Source organism: Parambassis ranga, chromosome 1 (assembly GCF_900634625.1).
Source record: "Parambassis ranga chromosome 1, fParRan2.1, whole genome shotgun sequence".
In the NCBI taxonomy this organism is placed as follows: domain Eukaryota; kingdom Metazoa; phylum Chordata; class Actinopteri; family Ambassidae; genus Parambassis; species Parambassis ranga.
In genome coordinates this window covers 944,260-955,522 of record NC_041022.1, presented here as the reverse complement: position 1 = coordinate 955,522, position 11,263 = coordinate 944,260, and the positions used below count along the sequence as shown (strand labels likewise).

The following is an 11,263-nucleotide window of genomic DNA, read 5'->3' as shown; positions in this document are numbered from 1 at the left end:
CCACACAGAAGCATATGTGTTTGTACATGTGCTGTTCTAAAGGATAACACAGGTGAGCTGCAGTCATAATATTGTTTCGCTCCTGTCGGTGTGAATGTATGATCACGTCTTTTATCAGAGCCACAGAGCTATAGGACCCTACCCTGTAATTTCTCCATGATGTATAGCTGTGGACTTGCTACATTAAGAATGCATGTGAGACTGACCTTGTGGAGAATGAGTGCTTGAGCCTTTCTATCCAGATGAGCTTCGGTTCACAGCAGCAATAACAGATGTGAAGCAGAAAATTGAGTCTTTCTATATGCCCAGAGATTCCCTAGAGCATTCCCATGATCCCATTTTCAATCTTTCCTTGTCTTTTGCTGTTGGAATTGTGTGTGAAAATAAACTATCCTCACCCCGAGTCAATACTAAACAAAGAAGGAAACGGCATGAGTGTACATACCTTAGCTTTTATTGTGTCATTTTTTTTATTTATTTTTTTGGCAGTCTTGCCTTAAAATTAAGATACCGGACAGATAAACAGAGCTCATTCTGGATTCTGGTTATTAAGGGCTTGATATAATGAATGTTCACTCGGTTGGAACAAACATTCACTATGAATATCAAGATACTACCATCTCTGTTTTAGAGGGCCATGTTTATTGGCAGTTTGTATAGTATCCTTCAAACTTGTCTTTATTACCAGCCATAACAGTAGTATGCCTTTTAGAGGTGGCAATGTCACTTTGTCTAGATCCAGACTGAAATACATTGAAAACAAAGTGCCTGTTTTCAATTACTTTTATGCATATTGCGTGTTTTTACATACTAATACTGCTGGATTCATTTCTCACTGGAGGATTAGCACCAAAATGTTTTCATGCATGTCTGCTTTGATTTTGCTGCGGATAGGACCACATGTCATTGCTATGCTTAAGTAGGATCGCCTGTATTAAGTGTAAGTTTTTTGTTTCATATATATGTTTCAAGCTGTTTTGTAGTTTCAATTATGACTTTCGCAGCAGCAACAAAGAAAGTAAGAGCATGAAACACTGCGAAATATTTGGCCTCTCACGTCTCAAAGAATTGAAAGCTTGTTTATTTTGATGGGATCCTGAGGGGTTTGCACCCTCCTCTGTCACAGACTTGCTTGTCTGTCACAGTCCATCTGTGTCACACACACACACACACACACACAGAAACACACACACTCTGCCCTTTCTTGTGCACTCTCATTTCGTCTCACACTCACAAACACACTCCGACAGACAGACACAAACACACCTGTCTGCCTAAGTCAGTGCTGTGAATAATAGAAGAATGGGTTGAGGTCAGACTGTTTAAGTGGCTTGGAAACAGGGAAGACTTATGCATGCCAGCCATTTTTAATAACTCAGAGAACGAACTTGTGTCTTTCTAAAAGTAGGCCAAAGCACACAACGCGATGATATCACCGGGGAACGCCACTTGTAGCAATGTTCGGTGGGTGACAGAGGCCTGAAGGCTCCGAAGTTACAGCAGATATTAACCAGAATGTTACGGCTTGAGTGAACAGACTGGGAAATTACGTTTGTGGGAAATGAATACGATGCTGTCTCCTCTTGTAATTGCTACTGATGATGTGCCCTTCAGCAAAGCAGAGGACTTATGGAAGCCTAATAAGAGTTGATTGCTGTATGATGCACAGCACTGTATCTGAGGCTTTCGTGACACTGTCCAAAATATTAATTAATATATATATAATATATTTTTTGTCATAGTGCCCCATTGAGTGCCCTGATGTATACTTTAAGTCAGGCAAAACATAAAGGTTTTTGCTGCCACTTAGTGGTGATAGTGCGTCATTACAGGCAAAACACACCCTAATTGGCTCTTATATAAATGAGAACAGTGCCAGATGACCATCCTTTACCCCCACTCACTCTGCAATTTGCATAAATTACTTAGAAATTGGCAATTATATCTGCAGCACAATATACACCAGCATAACAGCAGTAGTAATTATGTGTTTTATCACAGTATTAAATATAATTAAAAGGTATTTCAACTGCTACAAATTGGGGCGACAAGATTATTTAATAATAATGCAAGTTAGATTTAAGGCTCCTAATAGACTATTTATATATGCAGTCAATTAAATACGAACCGCCCTCTGATCGGAGCAACATATAGATTTCATATTTTGTTTTAATCTGATCACAGCGTACAACATACAGTAGAGTACAGCTGGCTGGACAACATGGTGAACGTGACACATAAAACAACTCATAAGTCATGGATATTGTGCATTTTGTTGCATGTATAATTACAGTGTTACACGGATATTGAAATCATACACGCTACTTTAACCTGCTTATTGCTTTCACTCCTTGACACCCCTTGTGCATGCAACCTTACAATGAAGGACGAGCCGCATCTAGACCATTACAGTTTCCAGTAGTTGTTATTACAGGCTGCAAACCACTGTAGGGAGGTAAAAAGTTTGTAGCCCGAGCTTGTTTCTACAATATAAATATACAATATGAATGTTTTATCAAGTGCCATCAATAAATCATAGTCACAGACAGACTGGAAAACAAGAATGAGCTGTTGGAGAGTATTCATCAGTTTGTGTGTGTTCATGAGGGTGTGCTGAGGTACATCTGCAGAGCAGGGGTGAAGATTAGAATAGTTCCTAGTATCGACACTGTGAGGAAGGCCCACAGGAAAATCCTGTCCAACACCTGAGCCACGAATTTCCAGTCTTGCACGACCTGAAGAGACAAGAGAGACAGAAGAAGTCCACAGGTGTGAGTGTGTGTCAGCCCGTAAGCATTGTTCCAGTCAAATTCAGGACATAATGACTGTTTTATGTCAAGAATCTGTAGAGCAAATGAAGTAAATGTGGAGGTTATACAAGGAGAATGTCACAGAGCATGCATGCAGACAGATTCACCCCACACCTCTCGTATGAAGTGCTCCTTCTTAATGTGACGGCTGATGTAGCGAACCGAGTTTGTGGCTTTTTCCAGCATCGCCAGCCAAGCTTGGTTCTCGTCCTCCCTCCCTCCGAGGGGGCCTCTCTGCTGACTGTGACCGGGGGCCCCTCTCCTCCCCATGCCCCGGCGTGGCTTCAGCTCCGGGCTGCGCATCTCGATGTCTGGGAAGTGGTATCTGAAGATGATGGCCAATTTAACAGGTAAATCCAGCAGTGTGGTATCAGTGTGTTTTGCGTTATCTGAAGCTAATTCTGTCTGTTACCTGTCAGTGTGACCCCTCATACAGAGCAGCCTGGGCAGTCTTTGCAGAAAGAGGCTCTTTACCCAGGGGGCCATGGGGTGGTAGGTGGCAGACGAGCGGTGGTGGACGTTAATCACGAAGACGGTGACGATGATGGAGAAGGTGACAAAGATCATGATGAAGAGCAGGTACTCTCCGATTAGTGGAATCACCTGTAGATAAACGGACTCAGTCACCATGTAAACAGCTTATTCTTATGTTTGAAATGTGTTTTTCAATGAAAATATTGGGTTTGTTAATTAGGTTATGAGCTTAAAAAACCAGGTTAGAAAATTTAGCTTTAATTTTCATCATATGGAAACAGGAAATGCAGGCGAGAGCTTGGAAATGGTGTGCAGCACAGGGTCTTCACCAGGGAATCGAAGCAATAACCTGCTCATATAGGACTGTCTGCTATGTGCCTAACACTGCATGAAGTCTCTTAAATCAGGATAATCTGCATCAGCATTATTCTTCCCTTCACTAGACACTGTTTTCACTATTTTTATATTATTTACAACAAACTGTGTTTCAGCTGAGCTTGTGCCTGGTGTTTCCTTTAATCATAGCAGCACATAATAACTCTCAGTTATAACTACTTATGGTTAATAGAGGTCTGTAGAAATTCAATGACTCCGGACAGTCCTGCTTTTTTCCCTGCCGTCTGCAGAGCTTCATATTGGCCTGACTTGTATGTTAAGTCTATAGCTGTGTTAATTGAGTTGACATGCAGGTAATTCAGAAGACTGGGGTTGAGATCTGTGCTAATTAGGCCATGTCGCAATTAAGATTGCAATCAAGACAACTGAACACCAAATCGATGGATGGGTGTGAAAAAAAAACTGATGATGAGCTGACTTTGAAGTGAAAACCCACCTTCGATGATGAAGGGATGATTTCTTCTATGACTAAAAGGAACACAGTGAGCGACACCAGCACTGATGTGGAAAGTGACAGCTTCTCTCCCTCATCTGAGGGCAGATAGAACACCAGCACGGTGAGAAAGGACAAGCCGAGGCACGGGATGATGAGGAAGAGGGTGTAGAACAAGGGCAACCTCTTAAGGATGAAGGAGTACGTGATAAACGGGTACCAGTACACCCCATCCCTCCTGCTGCCTTTTACTCCCGTGGCGTTGAGGATCTCCCATTCGCCATTGTCAAAGAAGTCTTTACGATCCACATAGTGATCCACCAGGACCAGGTCCACCATGTTTCCATCATAAGTCCAGGAACCGAACTTCATGGAGCAGTTCTGCCGGTCAAAGGGAAAGAAGGTGACGTCCATGGTGCAGGAGGACTTGTAGCTGGCAGGAGGAGTCCATGTTATGGTGCCATCCCAGCGCACGATGGCTTTGGTCATCAGGGAACCCTCAAAGCGACCATCCGCACTAGGAGAAGGTAGAAAAAACATAAGATGTGGCAGAACACACCGGAAAAACAGCAGCAATGAAAGAATGAAGGACTCACTTTTCATATAGAACGATATCAGGCAGCCATATAGTCTCTGAAGGCACTCTAATGGAGGTAATCCCTCCATAGTCCTCTGGATTCCACTTTAGCTTCACATCAATCCACTCCTTAAAAATAAATAATATTAACACATGATACATTTTATTCATCCATCTAATGCCTACAAAACTAAATAACATTTCCATTTCAGCACAATGGTCTTACCTGCCAGAGCCAGACGTTTGTAGTCATCAGCTGGTTCTTTTCATCCTGTATGGGGAAAAAAGAGGAGAAACTGAGTTCACCCTTTATAAATCTGCTTACTGGGTATGATAAGAAAGGCTAATGAGGAGGAACAACACTAGACAGAAAAATAAGCTTAACGTGGGATAATTGCTTCTTTTTCTGGCTACTTAGACACTAAAGTAGTTACAGCTTCCAGGGTTAAGTGGTTGGCTTCAGGGTATATCTAGAACATCAGATGAGAAATGAAGAGTAACCTAATGACCAATATCACACACAAACACACACACACAATGACCACATACGTCACTGCTGAATATCTAATATTGACATGTGTTCGAGTATAAAAAGGAAAATTAGAAAATCAATACATCTACTTATGAGAGGAAAAAACTGAAAATCTTCAGTGATAATATCTGTAGTTTAGTTAGAATACCACAAGATGGCACTCTCCTAAATACAATTTCTACACAGCACGCCTATGAAAAATGCTGATGTAGTCTAAATGTTGCTCTCTGTGGAGTTGGCAGCTTTGTGAGTGTCCCTCTGTAAATAATAAATGTGATCTGGTTCCTTTCAAACCTGATGGCTTTGATTCTTCCTCTGCTGCTATGGAAGACCACTTTGGACGTCCTCTAACCTTTCCTCTTCTCCCTTTGTTTATCGTCTTCCGTCCTTCCTGTCTCAGCTCTTCACACTCCTGCATGTATACCCTCCTCTACACAGTACATAACCTCACAGCATGCTCCTTTCTTTTTCTCTTTGCCATACTCTTTGTTTGTTCCCTTGCTTGCCTCCTTCCTGTGCTTTCACACCCTTAATAAGTTCACTTCCTCCCTGTTTTTTTTCTTTTTATTATTTCCTCTTGTTTTTTTAAAAAAAAACTAAACAAAAAACTTCAACACCCAGAAGACTATCACATGCTTTTATTAACTGTATCACAGCATATGAGGCTCTATATTAAGTTCTGCAGAGGCAGATACAGACAGCTGGTAAAGAGGGGACTGAAGAAGCATTAGATCTCTGTCTGGCTCCCGTTTGCTTAAGGATCCATTCGGAAACAGGTTAAAATACACTTAGCTACTTATTATACATAATGTATGGTAGGAACAGGGCTGGAATTGCTATCAAAGACTTTAAGGTCATGTCTTTGATGTGATGGTGCGGCTGGTCTTGCATTTAGTTGTTACATGTCTGTGTCTGTATGGCAGGTACTGCTCGGTGTAGCTCATGCATGTGGTCTTGCTTTTGGCAGCCTCTTTGCACTTTAAGGAACATGTTCATAATATGAAAGCAGACCCAGAAGATAGGAAGCCAGAATATTCAGAGCAAATGCTTGGTAATGGAGAAGAACACTTCAGCTAGTACTGATAACTGTCCTTTGAAGGACGCCTTCCATATCTGTCCTGCTACTAATGACCTGAAACCATGGACTGGAATAAGTATTGGCACAGGCTCCATCACTGCAGGGGGTCACTATGCAGCCTTGGAATCCGAAGGTTGGATAAAGCAGCTAGTGTTTATACAATAATGTCTGACAGACACACAAACCAGGAGGACTGAGTGGACCGTGGTGCTTAGTTTTTGCCTGTTATCAGTCAGCCAGTTAATTTCCTATTACTTTTAATTGTCAGTTTGTTTCCTGATTCACTCTTCTGACATTTCTTGGACAGGCCTTGGTCATCAGGGTGAAAGTGAACATCTGGATAGGAAAAGAAATATTGTGGGGGTGGGGTAATTATCTCACCTGAAACACTTTCATGTTGCAGTGGGAAACAAATCAGTGAACTTAGTAACGTGGGCAGATTGACGTTGTAGTGCAGTTCAGATTTTTCGGAAGTTTTTAACTGATGTTCAGGAACAAGACCAAGCCTCATTATGCAATTACCTATATATACGGGCGCATCTGCTGCTCCTTCTCAGTTTGACTCAACACAGTAAAAATCAATGCCTCCCCCCTTCCTTCGCCCTTCTCTAACTACTCCTCCTCCTCTTCACACGCTCCTCATTCCCTCTGCTCTCATCCCTGCCTTCAACCCGTCATCCCCTCCCCCTCTGTCCTCTATTCACATAAAGCCATCAATTCAGAGGCATGGCGTAGTTAGTGAAAAAAACACAATGGTAGCATTAATGTCGTGTTTTCTCACCAGTACGCAGTGACTGCACATATCATTCAATCCATCAATCAATCATAAATAAATAGTTGTCATGGTTACACCTCTTGCACCTCCAGTGTATCTGCGAGTGTGTGTGTGTCATGTCCTCACCACATCGACCAGCTGTGAGATCTTCAGTCCAAAGCGCACAGTGATGGTGTCATTGGCGTGCTGCACAGGCCGCACCCACTTCTGGTACCCCCTGAAAAGGTTCCTCAGTAAGGAGTCCTCCAACTCAGCAAGTGACACAAAGTCCTCCTGGGCTGGAAGGAGTAGAAGAAGAGATTAACGATGAGCTGCATAGGTGGCCTTCCACCGCTCCACCTTTCCGTTTTTAAATCAATACACAGGCCACACAATGAGCTCGTGTTTTACTTGTACCGTACTTAAAGTTGCTAGAACTTATCCAGAATGGAACATGTGAGCTTGAACTAAATTTCCCTGCAGGCAAATGAGTTATTTAAATATTACCTCTGTATAAATAACGCAAGATTTTGTGCCAATCCATCCAGTATATGAAGAGACATTGCATTATATTGGACTCTTTCTAATGAAACATTTTATACAGAAAATAACTTGTTTGATTTAACAAGTTACTCTAAAATAAAATGAGTTGCAGTTGGTTATTTAGCTCATCTACATTTAATATTTATATGCAAAGATAAATTATAAATGTCTTCCTCCTCTAAGTTTAACCACATAGAAAAAGTCATGCATGAACAAAGTGAAGAAACTCTCCTGAGTTTCAAAGAACAAGTGGGAGGAAAAAAATTAAGTCAGGGCCAGAGAGTCATTCTCACACTCACACAGTCAACCTCGGCCTGACAGCTGGTCATGGCCGAGCGAATGCATCTAAGCTCCCAAGGCTGACAAAATGATCATGCTGACATGATCACCTCAGACAGAACAATTGCCAGGGGAGACAAACTGAGCTCAGAGCGCTTTGTGCAGTCAGGCAAAAGACATAATAGTCAGTTAAAGAGTGACGCTCGCACCGAGTGGGAAGCAGTGCCATGAAGGAACAGTGCTTTCTCTTCTCCAGCCGCCATTCATTTGCAAACAGCTGGGAGACATCAGGTCTCTCAGGTAGCAGAGAAGACCTGCAAAAATATGTGGAAATCACTCGGCCACATGAGTGTGAAGCCTTGACTCACTGCAGTATAGTTTAGTTAGGAGACTGTCATGAGTTTGAATACTAGAGCTGTGCGTCCTGTCTTACTGTCCTTGAGCAAGACACTAAACCTCCTTCCTGTTTGTTACTCATTGTATTTAACTAAAGATGCACATGACAGCAGCATTCGCTGGACGCTCAGAGCGTTTTGTGGTATTTGTACTTGAGCCGCACATGAAAGCCTCCCACATTAACTGAGTTATCAGCTCAAAGCTTGGAGCATTTGTCCACATAAGAGGCGGATATTTGGCGCTGCCTGTGGCCGTGTGGCAACAGAGGCTGATAGACAGAAAAGAGAAGTTTGAATCAACAGCCTCTTGAATGAAGGGAACGCAGCAGAGGAGTGGAGAGAGCTGATAAGGGAAGGAGTGAGACAGAGTGACCCACAGCAATTCCCTCTAGTGTCGGAGAGAGACAGAATGGGGGGGAAGGGGAGAGGTTGGTACAGAAGGATACATTAACTGGGGCAAGGGGAATGAGAGCAGACAGCAAAACAGATAGCGAGGAGGAAACAAATTCCCATTTCTACTTCCATCTAAATACAGACACACGGCTCTGTAAGCCAATCCCCTACACATGCTGCATACATCACTCGATACTCTCGTGCTCCTGTAGTTTACTGGAGAGAGAGATAAGAAGGACATTCCTATTAATAGATTATATGGCTAGACGGGCAAATTCACACGGAGCTTCAGATGTCTGCAGCGATGGGAGAACTTGCCAGAAGGAGCTCAGTAACATCAATCGGGGCCTTCATGGAAGCAGAGTACAGTAAAAGGCATATGACAGGCCACTTTGCATCTAGATTTAAAGAAGTGGAGAACAAGGGGGGGGGGGATATTCCCTGGTCTGATGAAACACTGCGATGACTACCAGCGACTGCTCATCACCTGCCGTCTCTGCAGTGAAGCATTGCGGTGGTAGCATCATGTTGTGTGGCTACATGTCAGCAGCAGACTGGTCAGAACTAAAAAAAGGCAGCTTGTATCCAAACGAAGAGAGATCCTTGAAATCAAAAAAAGCATGACAGTGGACATGACAACCCTGGAGGCGCTTTGGGAACAAGTCTCTTTTCGTCCAAGTAAAAGCGTACTCAAGATCCATACGGACCATCTGTGAAGAGACCTGAAGATGGAGGAGAGAGCCTGGCAAAGCACATGAAACATCTGTGGACTGACAGAAGTACTTTCTGCTGTGTCTGAAGGGAAACATGAACCTCTGTTTATTTCAGCTTCTTTTTCTTCTTCTTTCAGTACATGCCGTGTTCAGATGCTAGAGAGATTACCTCCCATTGCATCAGATCCTAGCTTCATTTGTTAGGGCTTGAAATCGGGCATCGGCCCACTCAGACAGATGAAAACCATCTAGCATCTCTACAGGAAGTGCCTCTTTCTCTCAAGAACCTCATCAACGAAAACACAGGAACCACGCTAGTCACACACTGCAGGGGTGGATTCCTCTGCAAGAGCCAGCTCGCTCCCTCAGAGAGATGCTGATTGACCCTGTGTGTGTGTGTGTGTGTGTGTGTGTGCGTGTGTGTGTGTGTGTGTGTGTGTGTGTGTGTGTGTGTGTGTGTGTGTGTGTGTGTGTGTGTGTGTGGGAAGGGCTGACTGAGTAGAGGTGAAGGCAAAAGTATTGATTAGAGTATATACACAGTGATGGTTGGGGGTGATGCTCTGTGGGGAAATTATGATGCATTAATGTGTGTGCCAGTGTTTGCTATACAAAGGACACGCTGTATATGCAATATACAGAATGTGCACACACTTTGTGTGTGTGTGTGAGTGAGAGAGCTTTGCTGTTGATTGATAGAGACACAGGGGTGACCCAGCACGCAAACATATACACCCTGCTTCCCATTCAATCTGAAACACCTCACGGGTGACACAGTGCTACGATCACCTTGACGCCACTACCATCTGTTCACATTGGAAGCACAGCGGGACGTACCACCGAGAAGGGTAATAGAAAAAGGGGTAAAAAACACAGGGGAGCTCATTTTTTGGTTCCCCTCTACAGCACAGAACGACACTTTAACTTTGTTGTCTTTTTGCTGCAGTTCTTAAACCTCACTGACCATGAATGATTTTTTTTTAAATAAGGAAAAGAAAAGCAGCCAAAGCTTTGATTTTGTTTACCCACAATGCAATGCGACAGGTGCCTCTAGGGGAGAGCCAAGACTTTGCACAATGGTTAACCCCATTAGTCACAGTGGCCTTGAGTATATGAGTGCACATGCTGGTTCACACATACTTACAGTGGGTTATGTCACAAACTGGACATCACATGACCACAGTCTACGTTTATATACTGAGGCAAGTTATTACATTGAAGTAATGGGGGATATTATTTGAAAGAAATGTTCCAGCCATAGTTTTATGATGATTCAATGGCCACAAAGTGCGTCCCCCCTCAGGTTAAACCCCACATATATTAAAAAAAATATACATTTTGGGTGAACTTAGCCTTTAAACCCTCTGCACTATAACTGCATGCCAACTTTTTTCACACACACACTGCACTCTTTCTGGACATATACAGAGTGCCATGTGCTGCCAAGAAAAACTCCATCTCATGATTACAGTGGTTAACGTGAATGCTTTACAGTAAGCTCTCTCACACATTTCACAGCAGTTGCACTGCTTACTTTCATCTCAGCACCACACGCTTATAAGTCACAGTTTTATTATACAACTCAGAATTCATTAATTCCCTCTCCGGTGTTTGTTATTTTATTGCCCTCATTGTCTTGCTGTAGCGTGCCATCCAGCCCATCGTCAGTCACACATCCCCAGGGGGGCGCTGCGCACTCACTCTTTAATAAATCATGAACATGCTGCTCTCACCTGACCCCCTCATTTAGTCCTGCTGCTGCCTCGCACAATTGAAAGTGCAATCACATTTCAAATGCAGTCTGAAACCTGCTTCATGTGAAACACATATATTATCAATAAGCAGCGTGCACGTCACACTGACCAGTTATTCTCTTTGGATCATGAGGC

General features: G+C 43.0%; 1 protein-coding gene across 1 annotated transcript; it reads right to left on the bottom strand.

Annotated features, from left to right (window-relative positions):
• Window positions 1–2,525: 2,525 nt before the first annotated feature.
• Window positions 2,526–7,354, bottom strand: LOC114431851 (neuronal acetylcholine receptor subunit non-alpha-3). The gene is made up of 7 exons (XM_028399511.1): window positions 7,202–7,354; window positions 4,917–4,961; window positions 4,710–4,819; window positions 4,117–4,630; window positions 3,223–3,413; window positions 2,925–3,135; window positions 2,526–2,735 (listed from the first exon to the last, which is right to left on the bottom strand). The coding sequence occupies exons 2-7, from the start codon at window positions 4,941–4,943 to the stop codon at window positions 2,601–2,603; spliced, it is 1,188 nt and encodes a 395-aa protein (XP_028255312.1). The 5' UTR covers window positions 4,944–4,961; window positions 7,202–7,354; the 3' UTR covers window positions 2,526–2,600.
• Between the last annotated feature and the right edge of the window lie 3,909 nt (window positions 7,355–11,263).